At 42.5% G+C, this 15,535-nt stretch overlaps 1 protein-coding gene and 1 non-coding gene across 6 annotated transcripts in view; both read right to left on the reverse strand.

Annotated features, from left to right (window-relative positions):
• Garre1 (granule associated Rac and RHOG effector 1) overlaps nt 1-15,535 on the reverse strand; it is a 91,144-nt gene continuing 75,609 nt past the window's right edge. For all 5 annotated transcript variants that reach the window (XM_076837621.2, XM_076837616.2, XM_076837620.2 and 2 more), the window contains 6 exons: nt 11,895-12,020; nt 9,604-10,637; nt 6,558-6,723; nt 4,764-4,901; nt 3,238-3,316; nt 1-2,687 (listed from right to left, as the gene is read on the reverse strand). In XM_076837621.2, the coding sequence (XP_076693736.2) occupies nt 2,379-2,687; nt 3,238-3,316; nt 4,764-4,901; nt 6,558-6,723; nt 9,604-10,637; nt 11,895-12,020 (1,852 nt within the window). In that variant the 3' untranslated portion in view covers nt 1-2,378. The remainder of the gene's footprint in view (nt 2,688-3,237; nt 3,317-4,763; nt 4,902-6,557; nt 6,724-9,603; nt 10,638-11,894; nt 12,021-15,535) is intronic.
• On the reverse strand, nt 8,735-8,807 carry Trnav-cac (transfer RNA valine (anticodon CAC)). The gene has a single exon. It is a non-coding gene; the product is annotated as a tRNA-Val (tRNA).

Here is a 15,535-nt window from a genome sequence, read left to right on the forward strand (position 1 = left end):
TACTATTAAATGTATATTTTTAATAAAGCCAATAGTTACTTTACTTATAGGAGCTTTTAAAAGTAAGATACAAAATGTAGAGTTCCAGTTTGGAAGCATTGTAACTATTCACACAATGTCCTGCTGATGCCGGAGCAAGGCAGCCACGCCCGGCCATGCAAAGGACACATGCACGCACATATGCACGCACATATGCACGCGCACACACAGACACACACACTCTCTCTCTCTCTCTCTCACACACACACACACACATACGCGCGCGCTTTGGCAAGACCCCTCTGCCGAGCGCAGCACCTGGAATTACCAGTGTTCAGAGCAAGGTGGTGCTGGGCACACAGCACCTACATGGAAACTACACAAACAGCTTCACACAGTCACAGCCCATGGAGATGCAATTACAAAATATCTTTCATAATAGGAAAGAAGAAAAAAAATGGAAAGTGACAGTTTAACAATGTCACCTGTGCTGGGGCATTGAGAATTGACCTCTGTCCAGGGTGAGGTCTTTGGGGAGGCACTATTAAAACAAGAGTACTTTAGTATAATAGAACTCGAAATACAGGGCACTGTGGACACATTACTGAAGGAAATAGAAAACTATCTTACAAGTAAAACAGTCACAAAGAACTTCCAACAGATTAGTGTGCACACTGTGACAGTTAACACAGACGAGAGCCACGTAGGATTGATGCAAAGCATGTGCCTGAAAAACTCTATGTACAAAATAGTTATCTGTAAACATGGTGAGGTGAATATTCAGAACCCATGGTGAAAGGATCATTAAGTACAGGCAGCAATGGCATCCCCACACAGCACAAAAGACAACACCCAAGGCCTGGAAACAGCCTGACAACACAGTACTAAAAATTCAGGTGACTGGGCTCAGACACCCTAAGGGTCCTCTAAAATGTGTATGTGTATGTGTGTAAGTGGGTGTGGGTGTGTGGTGTGTGTGTACACAGATATTTATCCTTTTTGGTATTTTTAAATAGAAATTTACTTATATCTGTAGAAAAATGAGAACATAAATGTGTTATTACAATCTTTGCTGGAAAAGCTTATATGGAGTTAGAAAGAATAAACCATTTATTAGTAGTTAACATATATTAAAATGGTTTAATGACTTAAGAAAATATAAAAAAAATATTAATACTGTCAAACTTTCATACCAGAAAATATCATGAATTTTTCAATTAGACTTTTTCAAAGATGAAATATGAAAAATTTAAATAAGTTTTATATAAAGAACTTTCTGCAACCTCAATTAATTTACAGTGGGATATGTCTATTCTATATAGATATATTTATTATTATTTCTCAATTTAAGCACCATTCAATTCTTCTGGATCCATTCTGGCTGGAAAATATCCTAATTCCACAGGATGTTATCTTTTTAATGGCACATGTTAACCGAAAATGAGGTGGATTTTCTTTTTTAAAAGAAAAGACTTTAATTCTTATCTACATCTTAACTGGTTTGTCTTTTGAACCAGCTCACAAATGTTACTGCAGTTTCTAGTGCAGGTGTCTCTCTGCAGCCCTTTGACCACACTGCCCCACTTTGAGGACCCTTCATGCCTCCAGCCATGTGTGGAAGGATCTGAGGACAGCAGGTGAAGCCTTACTTTGCACACACCAGCAGCCTGCTGGCTCATCCTCATGCACTGTCAGGAATATACTTCTGACATCAGCTATATAATCCTGCTTTTGTAAATCTGGCAAAGGCTGTATTCCTGGATGTTTCTGGGTAAAAGGGGCAACTCACCCATAGAAAACCCAGGTGATTGCTTCTGATCATAAATATTCTGTTTTCCCGTTTTTGTGCTTAAATAAAGATTAGTGTTGAGCAAACCTCCAGCCGGTATATCTGTTATCTTAATATGTTCAATGCACTTTAGACAGGAGATGATTTAACTAAAAATCTACATGAAAATAGCTATGAAATCAGTGATGGGTGTGGTCACCACTCAATGTGTTAAGGAGGAATAAGAGGGTTTCATAAGAATGGTCAGTTTTGCTCTTGGCCTTCAGACCCGATGTCTTCCTAACATATAGCAGGATTAATAACCTCAGAACTATGTTTCTCAAAGTGTGGCCTCTGGCCACCTGCATCATAATCACTCCAGGTGCTTATTAAGCATGCGGATTATCCAGCAACCCCCTGAGTGTGATCTATCTCCAGCTGGCTCTCCAGGGGTCTGCTGCCTTCAGAAACCAGGCTTTAAAGGCTTGGAGCTGCCAATCACCCCTGTTCCCAAGGAAACCTCCTGGGATGGGGTGCACTGGTCCTCTGAGGGGCTAGTATGAGCTAGTCAGCCCTGGGGTGGGAATACTGACCCCAACAGCTCTGGATGGGCAGGAAGAATGGCCCTGGGTCAGTACTGAGGCAAGTAGGCTGATCTGCGTTCAGCCTTCCCAGGGAAGGCCTTAAAGCCCTTGGGTGCTGCTTTGTGTGCTGGTGGGGGTGGGGGTTGGGGTGGGGTCTGCACATAAGAGAAGGAGGCAGCACTGCAGTCGCTGGTTGCAGCCCACACAGGAGATTGCAGCATCTGCATGGTGTCGTTCCACTGGTTGCCGGGACTGGCGACTGCATAGAGTGGTGCACTTGGGCTGGGCAGTGTGCTGGGCAGTGGGGAAGGGTGTTGCCAGGGTGCTTTGGGAGGCCACGTTTTGGTTTTGTTATCCTGAGGGACAGAAGAGGGTTCTTAGTGGCACTTTTGGTGGTTCACCACCTTTTCCCACCTTCCCAGATCTCTGGTTCTTCTTTCTACCTAGGAGCAGGGTGAAAGCCCTAGCCCACCCCACAGCCTTGTCAAATGGAACTTCTTACAATGATAGCAATGCTCTATGCCTGCACCATCCAATAGTAGCCACTTGCCATCATATATGGCTAGCACATCTGTGGAACCAATTTATTTATTTATGCAGTGGCTGGGGTTTAAACTCAGGGGGTCTCATGCATGCTAGGTTATCTAGCACTCTACCATTGAGTTACACCCCCACTTCTTGATTTATAATTAATTTAAATATAAACAGCCACATGTGGCAAGTAATGGATATTACATCTCTAGAGCTTCTTCTATATGTGGCTCTGAGTCAGCTGAGATGGCTAACTATTTAGACAAACTCATGAGAAAAAGAGATTCACCACAAAGAAGACTGTGACTTTGAGGCCTTAAAACAGAAGCTGTGGAATCTTGCCCATGGCCTTAATCATAAGCCAGCCCATAATACCTGGTTCATGTCCTCCACTGTAGTTAGGAGAGGCGGTGAGGGTAGCATGCTGGTGTCCTGCTCTCCACTGCTGTGTTTCCTGAAAGAACCAAGAGCCTAGAGCAGTGATTGCCTGGCTTTCTATCCAGCTTAATTCTAGGGGTCATCCCAGCTGTACAGCTGTGGTCTCCAGGCCCTGGTTCCAGGTGAGAAGGGCTGGGTCCATTGAGTTCAGGGGCAGAAAGAGCTCAGCACTAAATTGTGTATGCCTACAAAGCCAGCACAGGGTAGGGAAGGCATAAAGATGGGCACTGGCTTTCTTCAGCTGCTCTGAGTCCACCAGCTCTGATTTTTTGTTATTTTTTTTCAATAAATTACCATGCACTGGGGGTGTATGGAACTTAAAAACAAAATTCATTAGTTTTAACAACACTGAATGAAAAAGACAGGATGTATCAGGATCAGAGCTGGTGCTCCTGCAGGCAAACAGTCTCTGCAGAGCTGGTGACAGAGGTAACTTTTTAGATGTCTGATCAGCCACAGGTCTAGAACAGAATCTTAAACTCCAGCCTGGGCTCAAACCCCTCCTCCAGCATTTCTCCCACCCCAGTTCACAGTACTCCCTCTACATAGCAGCTCAGGCCCGGAACTTTCTATCATCCTGATTCTGCTTTCACATACACCTCACTGCTGATGCCCCACCAGTTGCTCCCTCACTTTGGTAAGCCCTCTGCTCTCTGCTCATTCGACGTTTCCCTAGTTGCCCTTCTGAAAACAGAAAATTCACCTGTTCCCTGTGTTCTATCCTCATCACTTGCTTTATTTTTCTTCATAATACCTAAATTAACCCAACATTTTTTAGAATCTGCCTTTCCTAATGAGAATATAATTATTTCCATGAGGAAGAGGGCTTTTTTTTTTGCTACCATATCACCCAATATGCTACAGCTACTACCGAAAGAAACTAAGAATGAATAGCCAAGCGCAATGGCTCAAGCCTGTAATCCCAGCAGCTTAGGAAACTGAGGCAGGAAGATCGCGAGTTCAAAGCTGCCTCAGCAACTTAGCAAGGTTCTAAGCAACTTGGTGAGGAGACCCTGTCTTTAAATTAAATATAAAAAAGGGCTAGGATGCGGCACAGTAGTTAAGTGCCTTGGGTTCAATCCCCAGTACCAAAAGAACAAATGTAACTCCTCTTTTTTTTTTTTTTTCAGTTCTAGGGATCAAAACAAGGGCTTCCTACCTGCTAGGCAAGCACTCTACCACTGAACTGCAACCCTATCCCTTTAAAAAATATTTTTAAAAACAAATTTTGAAATAGGATATCACTAAATTGCCCAGGCTGGCCTCAAACTTGCCGTTGAACCTGGCTCTGAAGGTACTCTTTAGAGGCCTTACAACAGATGGTGCTGGAAAAGCCCTTCTACCTTTTTCATACAGCAGGCTGGCAGTTAATAACGGGCTTCCTGAATTTTCTAGAGGAATGAGCTGTGGGTCACACTCACATGCCCTTCTCTCCACTCCTTGATTTAGAAATCTCTTCATACCTTCTCTGCTTGACAGCAGCAACGAGGTCAGGTCCTGAAAACATGGAGAACAAGCTGTCCCCATTGGCTGAAGACGTCTCATCACTGGAGCTGGCTGAGTCTCCCTGAGCACCCGACCAGCCGCTGTGTAGGCTGTCCCTGAAAGCCAAAGAGAAAAGCTAGTCCCTGGCCTCCGACAGTCAGCCTGGACACTAGATGGACAGCTCTGAGTTTAACTGCCTCCCTCCACTCAGGCCCTAAAAGAGCAGTCCTTAACCTGTACTCATCTCAACCAAACAGTGCTCTCTTGTCTCTCCTATCTAAAAACTTGCAGGTTTCTTTCTCTCCCTTAAATGTTTTTTGTTTTTGTTGTTGTTGTTTGTTTTGTGTGTGTATGTGTGTTTGTGTGTATTAAGTTATATATGTTTTTTTTTTTTTATCACTTCCTTTTATTCTTCCCAGAAGCCTGTGGTTTGTGTATGAAATTTAGAGAAATCAAAAGTTGAAATGCTCTTTTCCCATTCATATTAACCAGGTAAGCAATATGAGATGTGAAAAATTCCCATTTTTTTTTCTAAAAATTTTAAAATACTTTTTTAGTTATAGTTATTTATTTTTAGGTGGTGCTGAGGATTGAACCCAGGACCTCAAATGTGCTAGGCGAGCACTCTACTGCCGAGCCACAACCCCAGCCCCCCATTTTTAAAAAAAAAAATTTTTGTTGTAGTTGGACACAATACCTTTGTTTATTTTTATGTGGTGCTGAAGATTGAACCCAGGGCCTCACACTTACCATGCAAACACTCTACCGCTGAGCCACAACCACAGCCTCCCCATGTGTTTTTTTATATAAATCAATAATTCCCTTAAAAATCTGAATCATATACCCTACATTTGCTAGGTTTTTTTTTTTGGTGGGGAGAGCTTGGGATTGAGTTTAGGACCTTGCACTAGGCCTGGTGCTCTATCACTGAGCTGTGTCCCCAGCCCTGACTTAACATGCTAGGCAAGCACTCTCCCACTGAGCCACAACCCCAGCCCTGCCTTTTTGTGTGTGTGTGTCTCTGTGTGTGTTTGTGTGTATAGCTGGGGATTGAACACAGGGCCTTGTGTGTGCAAGGCAAACACTGAACCAAATGAGCTATATCCCCAGCCCCATGCCTTTGTTTTTTGTAGGCTATAATGACAGTACTTAATAACTTACACGGGTTTTACAGCCATGCTCATTTAACATGGGCTTTATGTTGAAATAAGTATAAAGACCATGTTGCTGGGTGCAGTGGTGCATGCCTGTAATTCCAGTGACTCAGGAAGCCAAGACTCAAGAATCTCAAGTTCAAAGCCAGTATCAGCAAAAAGTGAAGTGGGAAGTAACTCAGAAGACACTAAGCAACCTAGTGAAACCCTGACTCTAAATAAAATACAAAATAGGGCTGGGGATGTGGCTTAGTGACCCCTGTGTTCAATTCCCAGTACCAAAAAAAAAGAAAAAAAGAAGAGAGAAGACCATCTTAAACATAGAAACACTTTAGAAATGCTATCATATAAAATTCTTCTCTTGGGTGAAAGAGTCTGTGGTAAACCATACACTTATGCTAATAGTGTGTTTACAGGGACACATCATACCAGCTGGCATCTCATAGTCAGTAACAAAACTCTGATTCCCTGAAGACTTCATTATACCATTCTCATATGGAGGTTGGATTTCAATTGCCTAATATGAATGCACAAAGGCCAATGAGTCTCCCTTCTCAGAGAAACAATCTGGGACACCCAGATCTCAAACTCAACTTCCTGGTTGTACTCAGTACTCACCCTTCTGTAAAGAATTCTGGAAGAGGCCAGGTCCGATGGATATCATCCATGGGTGGCCAGTTGCCCCGGGGGTTGCCAGGACGACGACCATGCTGGGCTTGCCGCTTCTGCTGCATTGCCTGGCTCACTCCTGCCACATAGCGTGCAAACTCTGGGTCTGAGCCCACTGTGTTGAGATAAGGAACAAACAGGATTTAAGGCATCTTAACTGGCATCTTGTTTCATCCCCGACTTTTGAGAATGTGCTGATCACATGAAAAGTGGTGAGAAACTGCCAGGCTCATCATGCCCCAGATAGTTGGTTGTAGACTATGGATATCAACCTGCAAGGTAAGGTGGGACTTTTAGCATACAGGTCTGGAGATGGGATACAGTTTGTGCAGGGGACTGTAAGGAAGGGTTATGCCTAGGTGAGGCAGGCTGAATGTGAAAGGAAGGAAGACAGAAAAAAGGTTTAATTTATCCTTTTAAGATAAATACTAGTTACTTTTAACATTTCCAATGTCTTGGTGCTATGTACCTAGAGTACCTAATAATTTAGAAAATCAGATGATGACTTTGGTCAACTAAATAGTCAAAAGTTATCAAAGGGCCAGGGTCAGACAGACAGAGATTATATGCCATTCCCACTTGAGCCAAACTACGATCCAGTACTTTCCTGGATATTAGATAACAGACTTGCTCATTCAGTTTGAAGATGACAAGAGTGGGAAGTAATAAGATATTTCAGGATGCAATAAGAAGCGGGTAGAAACATACCAGATGGAGCTAAATAAGGATGTGCAGCAGGGCAGTGTAAGTGTGTGTGTGTGTGTGTGTGTGTGTGTGTGTGTGTGAGGGGGAGACACAGAAAGCATTTGGAGAAGTGATAAACAAAAAGATACAAGAGGAGGGCTGGGGATATGGCTCAGAGTAAAGAGCTTGCCTAGCGTATTCAAGGGTCTGGGTTTAATCCCTAGCACCGGGGAGAAAAAAAAAAGATAGGAAGGAAAGTATCTATGCATCGCAAATGAAATATGATTCAACAGTGCATACTTTTTACCTTCAAACTGGGAAAGATACTAGGGCACAATCCCATTACCAGTTTGTGCTCAGGGTACTGTATCAGGACCACTTAGTAAGCTGCACAAATATGCACATACTAGGAAAGAAAAGAATCTGAAATCAAGGTCTTGATCTAAGTCAAGCCACAGGTGCTGGGCTGGGATTGTGGCTCAGGGGTAAAGCAGTTGCCTGGCATGTGAGGCCCTGGGTTCGAGCCTCAGCATAGCAAATAAATAAATAAATAAATGAATTAATGAATGAATGAATGAATAAAATTGGATTACAGGTGTGTGCCACCACACCCAGCCAGTTATTACTCTTGATACATTGCTACATTTTCTTGTATCTATTCATATTCATAAGTAAGACAGATACACTATAGTATTTTGTTGTTGTTGTTTTTGCTTTTTCAGTACTGGGGATTGAACTCAGGTGCACTCACTCTACCACAGAGCTACATCCTAAAGTTTTTTGTTGTCTTTTTGTTTTAAAGATGATCTAAGTTTTATTCCAAGAAACTAAACAACTTAACCTAGCAGCCCAAGTAAACACATTGCTGATCTCCAAGGTTTTAAAATTCAGTACCTAGTACTTTTGGTATGTGCACTTTTTACTACCATTCTTTTTTTTTTTTTTTTTAATTATTATTTTTCTTTCTTTCTTTCTTTTCTCTTTTTGAGAAAGGGTCTCACCAAGTTGCCCAGGCTGGCCTTGAACTTGTGATCCTCCTGCCTCAGCCTCTAGATTCTTTGGAATGATAGGTGTGCATCACCATGTTGGCTTAATCTTTCAAAGTACTTTTAATTTCTCCCTTATCTGTATTTCTAGCTCTTTTCTCTTTCTTTCTTTTTTTTTTTTTTTAAAGAGAGAGTGAGAGAGAGAGAGAATTTTTAATATTTATTTATTTATTTTTAGTTTTCGGCAGACACAACATCTTTGTTTGTATGTGGTGCTAAGGATCGAACCCGGGCCGCACGCATGCCAGGCGAGCGCGCTACCGCTTGAGCCACATCCCCAGCCCCTCTTTTCTCTTTCTTCAAAACTTTATTTTACTGGACTTCCAAAGATCCTTTAGATTTATTTTCAATTTCTACTATCTTTTTCTTTTTACTTTTTTTTTTTTTTTGGAGGGGGGAGGATGCTGGGGATTGAACCCAGGGCCTTTTGTATGTGAGGCAAGCACTCTACCAACTAAGCTATATCCCCATCCCCTAATTTGATTTTAAACTTAATTCCTTTTCCTGGTTTATTTTAGTTTTGTATTTACGTTCTTTCTCAAAAAATTTTAGATGACTCTGGTGGCATTCTCACACTGTCTACACCAGAAACTGTATTCTATGAAGCAGGAAAGTGTTCTACCACCTTAAAATATTTTTTTCCCCTGGTGATGCTAGGGATGGAACCCAGGGCCTGATGCATGTTCAGCAAGTGCTCTACCACCTTAAACAGGCACTAGAGTTGGGTAAAAAGAAGCATGAGAATATGTTGTATAGTCAGGAAAAGAGTGTACCACAAAGAGCTGTCCGCATTGACTTTCAAGTCAGATTGGAGCCACTTGAAATATGGGACTATGAGCCATTCGAGCAATTTCTCTCTCTCTTTTTAGTTATAGATGGATACAATATATTTATTTGTTTGTTTGTTTATTTATTTTATGTATTGCTGAGAATCGAACTCAATTCCTTACACATGCTAGGCAAGTGTGGACCACTGGACCACTGGACCACAACCCCAGCCCCTCAAGTAACTTCTCTTAACCTCAGTTCTGTCCTCTATAATGTAAAAAATAGTTGCACTTTCCTTCTCAGCCTCTTCCTCATTACTGCTTTCCACTCTTGCAGGATCTGCTCTGTACTTGCCTCCAGACAATGATAAAGGGTCTTAAAGGGGGATTAAGTTATTTCACTTTCATATGTAAGGCTGTAGCAGACAGGCCCAGAGAAGCTCTCAGAGATCACATTTTATGTTCAAATGAGGTGAGAAGTAAGGAAGCCTCACATACCTGCAGGATCAAAAGGCAGAATCTCTCCCAACATTCCAAAGACTCCATCATTTTGGTCACGGTTTGGCCAGGTGTTATTTCTAGGTCCCTGTGGTTTTTGTCCCAAAACCTCTGACATCACATTATCCATGTAGCTGCTCACTAGGCCCAAGCTGTACAAATCAGAACTGAGATCAGATATGCCAGGCCACTGACCAAGAGGAGACAGATTTGCTCCAACAGGCTGTGCTGGCTGCTGGGATGAGCTATGTACCCATTTCCCAGGTGCCCGAGGCTGGGGTGGGGGCTGCTGTGGTCCAATGGGTTGAAGCAGGTGTTGGTAGTACTGGACCTGGGGTTGTTGTTGCTTTGGGGACTGCTGCTGAGATGCCAAACCTGGCTGGGATGTCAGACTTGCATGTGCCCCAGCCTGTGGTGGCCTTGATGAAGGGGGCGCCGGCAATGATGGCTGCTGTGGATGCATGGCTCCTGCCTTCTGCTCAGTCACCATGGCTGTTGCAGCAGAATTACGCCTTGTCACCAATGGGGAACCCTGATGCGACTGGCCCATGTTAAAGCCTGAGAGAAAGTCTATCACCTCCTGCATTTCCTGATCAGTTGGTAAGTTCATACCCTTGTCATCCTTGCCATCATCCCCAGGCAGGAAGTTCTCACGCCTCTCTAGGAGAAAACCATTGGCCATTGGATTACTGGAATTCTGAGCAGACTGTGAAGGGTCTGTAGTCCTAGGAAAATTACCAATGTTCAAAATGCTTTGTAACCGTGTGTCAATGTTACCAGGCATTTTGGCCTTCTCTTCCGAACACCCAGCTATGAAGACATTTTTGGAAGGGGTACTTGGGATGGAATAATTTGTGCTGCCACTAGAGCTGGTACATGAAACTTTCTTGGTGAACCTGGATGTCAGTTTGGAGAATGTCTTCTGCAGGCCACCTGAAGACTTGTTTCCATTTCCAGAAGGCAGGTCAGCCTGGTTCCCAAAATCACAAATCTCCCTTTGAAGTTGTATCTGTATGCAGGGTAAAGCTTGTTCCCTATTTAAATGGGGATAGGGGTTGAGACAAATATACAAATTGGTTAATGAGATGGATGAAATGGACCTCTCTTTTTTTTGGCAGAACTGAGGACTTGCACATGCTGGGCAAGTCCTCTACCACTGAGCTACAACTCTAGTCCTAAATGGACCTCTTTGCATTTAAGAAAAACTGGTTCCTAAGCATAAGTGAGGCCCTGGATTTGATATCCAGCATTGCCAAAATAAAAAATAAAAAAAAAATTTTGAGAACGAAAAAGACCTCTCTGGTATCAGGTTCATTATTTTACAGATCTAAAAAAGTGAACACCCAAGGGTTTGAGTATACATATTCTATAGTGTCTAACACAGGAATGTGAAAATGAGTAACACTGAATTCTGGCTCAGGAATTTGAATGAAACTCTTTAACTGTAGCACTGGACAGCAAAGCATGAGAGAGGTCGGGATATAAGAGCAAAGGGCTAACTTTGTGCCTGCAGGACGGAGACTGAGAATGAGATTCAGCAGAAGGACAATGCATAATCCTACACAGCAGGGGGTGGAGGAGAGGACTTGGGGGATACTATGGCTGCTATTATCAAATGGATAGATGCTGCTTCCAAAGATTTTTGAACATTTTTTCCTGGGAGCTGAGGCAGGTGATAGCGGGTGTGATCCTGGAGAAATCATTTCACTGTTCAGACCCTCTGGGTACTCATGAGTTAACAGAGAGGAGATGTTTAAGATATCTACCACTTCTAAAACTAACAATTCACAAAAAAGATAATCTTACAGCTGTCAGCTGCCTTCAGATGTAAGTAAATTTTGTGAAGATTGTAAGTAAATTTTCTTAACATTTCTCTGCTCTTAGTTCACAAGGAGAATATGAGTTGGGTTAAAGGTTCTCTTGATGGATTTACTCTCATGATAAAACAAATAATAAAGGCAAAGTGTTAACAAATTTGATACTCTGGGTAAAAGGCAAAGAGCAATTCTTGCAACTTTTCCACAACTTTTTGAGTATTAGAGATTGAACTCAGGGCCTTGCACTTACTAGGCAAATGCTCTGCTACTGAGCTACATCCCCAGTCCAATATAGAGGTTTGAACTTATTCCAAGATAAATATTACCCAAAAGTTCTCTTTCTTACCTTATTTACACACATACTATCAGTGACATGAACACACATGAAACTGTACACAGTCACACTGTCAGTGGGTATGGACCCAACACAAACCACTTGCACAGCCAATTCAAGCGACTGCTGCAGACACCAACCTCCCAGCCCTCCAGCGGTTTATGTCCAACACAGCTGTGTAAAGCACATCCACCAGACCCAGGGTCTTCTCAGGATCGAGGCTTCTCTGCAGCAGAGACATGGTAGCAGGGTCTTCTTTTAGGCACCTAGGCATAAACCAGGCTGCATTAGTCTTAGCTGCACTTTTTTGCAAAGGTGTTTCAAGAAAGCCTCAAGGAAAAGGCTACATCTTTTATGCCCTCTTGGCATCCCGTGAAAAATCAATAATTATAAGAATAATGAGAGAACAACTAGGCTTACATTGGAACTTACTGCTCTGCACAAGGGGGAAGAATCAATAGCACCTGGGATCTTGTGATATAGTAAGAAATAAAGATGCTCCTTGACTTATGATGAGGTTACATCTCGATAAACTCATTTTGAGATGAAAACATTGTAGGTCAAATATGCATTTAATACACATTTAATATAAAGAATTTAATATAAAGAACATCATAGATTGGCTTAGTCTAGTGTATCTTAAATATGTTGAGAACACCTACATTAGCTTCCAACCAAACAAAAACATCTACCACAAGCCTGTTTTATAATAAAATAGTAACTATCCATGTCATTTACTGAATACTGTGCTGAAAGTGAAAAACAAAATAGAATGGTTGTATGGGTACACTTTCACACCATCATAAAGTTGAAAAAATCCTTAAGTTGAACAAATAAGTTTCTGGTGGAGAACTCCTAAAATTGTTGTCACTTTCTGATTGGGGTGCTAGGAGCAGCTTTTATTCTGGTGTCTGGTCTCTGACAGAGATATCCTAAATCCCTTAGAATTTCCAGGGTGACAAGATGTCTTCTATTCTAGTGAGGACACTTTCCCCGACCCCATAGGTACTGGGGATAGAACCTAGGGGCACTCTACCTCTGAGCTACATCCACAGCCTATTTGTTTGTTTGTTTATTTATTCATTCATTTATTTATATATACTGGGGATTGAATTCAGGGACACTTAACCACTGAGTCGTATCCCCAGCCATTTTTTGTATTTTATTTAGAGATAGGGTCCCACAGAGTTGCTGCTGGGATTGTAGGTATGCGCCACTGTGCCTGGCTTTGATTTTATTTTTGAGACAGGGTCTTAATAAGCTGCCCCGGATCGCATTGACCTTCTGATCCTCCTGCCTCTGATTCCTGATGAATTGGGATTTCAGGTGTGTGTCACTATGCCTGGCTATGATATCACTTTTGGTGGGCTCCTGGATAGCTTCAGGTGGGGACTGGTCACTAGAAAGATCAAGACAGAAGGTTGTGACTTCTGTCCTCTATCTTGGGAGACAGGAGAGGGAGAGCTCTGGACTGAGTTAGTAATCAATCATTCCTATATGATAAAGCCACCAAAAATTCCTAAACTATATGTTTGGAGAGCTTCCATGTTGGTGAACACATCCAGATGCTAGGAGGAGGACACAGTTGGATACGGCCTAGAGGCTCTGCATCCCTTCCTCTATATACTGCTCAATAGATCTCTGAACATCTGGCTATTCATCTGTAACTGTTGTAATATCCTTTATAATAAACCAATAAATGTAACCCCAACTTGTAATAGGCTTACACTTGGAGTTTGAAATGGGAAGTAGCCTGTGGGCTGAGCATTAACCTGTGGGCTCTGTGCCACTCCAGGTACTTAGTGTCACCATTAAAATGTAGGCTACCCAGTATCTGCAGAAAACTGGAGAATTGCTTGGTGTAGGAAACTCACACATTCAGTGTCAAAAGTGTTGTGTGAGTACAGGACTTTGTAGACCTCCGTGGATTGCTATCTATGACTGTCTTTTGAGTAGGAAGAGAAGAACTTGGTGAAGGAGATGACTTCAAGAGGCCTAATGTCCTCTTACTATCCAACACCCAGGATAATACTAACTTTTCTCTTTGCCCTGATGAGATTCTGTGGTCTGGCACAATTATCTGCTCCTCTCCAAACTCTTCCATAATGCTTCTGCCCCTCCTTCCTTCTACAAAATTGGATACTTGTATCAAAGATAGTAAGAGTCAGTGGAGGAAAAGTTTGCTCACAGTTTGCAACTTGAACTCACTGCAAATTTTAGGCAAGCAACAAACATGATCTCCATAAATTAATTTTTCCTCTTTTAGTTTGGGGGTGGGGGTTGTGGTACTTGGGATTGAACTCAGGGGCACTCTGCCTCCAAGCCACATCCTCAGGCCTATTCTGTATTTTATTTAGAGACATGGTCTCACTGGGTTGCTTAGTGTCTCACTGAGTTGCTTAGCACCTCACTTTTGCTGAGGCTGGCTTTGAACTCATGATCTTCCTGCCTCAGGCTCCCAAACTGCTGGGATTACAGGTGTGTACCACCATGCCCAGCTAATTTTACCTTTTTTTTCCTAGTTGTAGTTGGGAAAAAAATACCTTTATTTATTTATTTTTATGTAGTGCTTAGGATCGAACCCAGGGCCTTGGACGTGCTAGGGGGAGCACTCTACCACTGAGCCACAACCCCAGCTTACTTCTTTTTAAGATGAATATTTCACACCCTTCTCCTCTCCCCAGTGATCTGACATCCCTGTTACCTCTTCCATTCTCATCTGTCTCAACTCTTACTAGGCTAAGGAAATGCAAGTTAGCAGAGGAGATCCACCTCACCTTCACTTTCTGGTAATTCTACTAGTTCACCTGCATCTGTCCACATGCTTGTTTTCCCTCCTGTCCTACTGTAAGGCACAACTTGCTTTTGCCATAGTTTAGCCCTCCAAATGAGTGCTGGATACTGTGTGCCCTTTTGCATTCCCAAAGTTTATATGATCAGCTTATTCCCCTGTGGCACTCCCTAGGAGGCAAAGAAAGCAGCCTCTCTGATCACCCTCTCAGCCCCACATTCTCCAGGTACTGTCCCATTTTTTCTACTCCCCACGAGTAAATGCACTGTTTTTTCTTCCTTACTTCCTATTCTTCTTTTGCTCCACTCCCATCAGAATTTTATACTCTAACTCAATTAATATAGCTTTTAAAAAATTTTTTAGACGTTGATGATCTTTATTTTATTCATATATTTATATGTGGTGCTGAGAATTGAACCCAGTGCCTCACACATGCCAAGCAAGTGCTCTACCACTGAGCCACAACCTCAGCCCCTTAAGATAGGTTTTTAAAAGCCAACTTAGATCTTGCTATAGTTTAGATATGAGGTATCCCTCAAAAGCTCAATGCAAAAATATTCAGAGATGGCTGGGCGCAGTGGTGCATGCCTGTAATCGCAGCAGCTTGGGAGGCTGAGGCAGGAGGATCACGAGTTCAAAGCCAGCCTCAGCAAAAGCGAGGTGCTAAGCAACTGAGAGAGAGCCTGTCTCTAAATAAAATACAAAATAGGGCTGGGGATGTGGCTCAGGGACAGAGTGCCCCTAAGTTCAATATCTGGTTCCAAAACAACAACAACAACAACAACAACAAAAGTGCAGAGATGAAATGATTGTATTATGCAAGCAGTAACCTAATCAGTGGATTAACCCACTTATTGGATTAATTGGGTGGTAATTGTAGGCAGGCAAGGTGTGGTTACAAAAAGTAGGTCACTAGGGGAATGTCTTTGAGGTTTATATTTTGTTTCTGGTTGGGGGAGTGTGTTTTTATGTTCTCTCTCTCTCTCTCTC

This window comes from Callospermophilus lateralis, chromosome 18, assembly GCF_048772815.1.
Source record: "Callospermophilus lateralis isolate mCalLat2 chromosome 18, mCalLat2.hap1, whole genome shotgun sequence".
NCBI lineage: Eukaryota > Metazoa > Chordata > Mammalia > Rodentia > Sciuridae > Callospermophilus > Callospermophilus lateralis.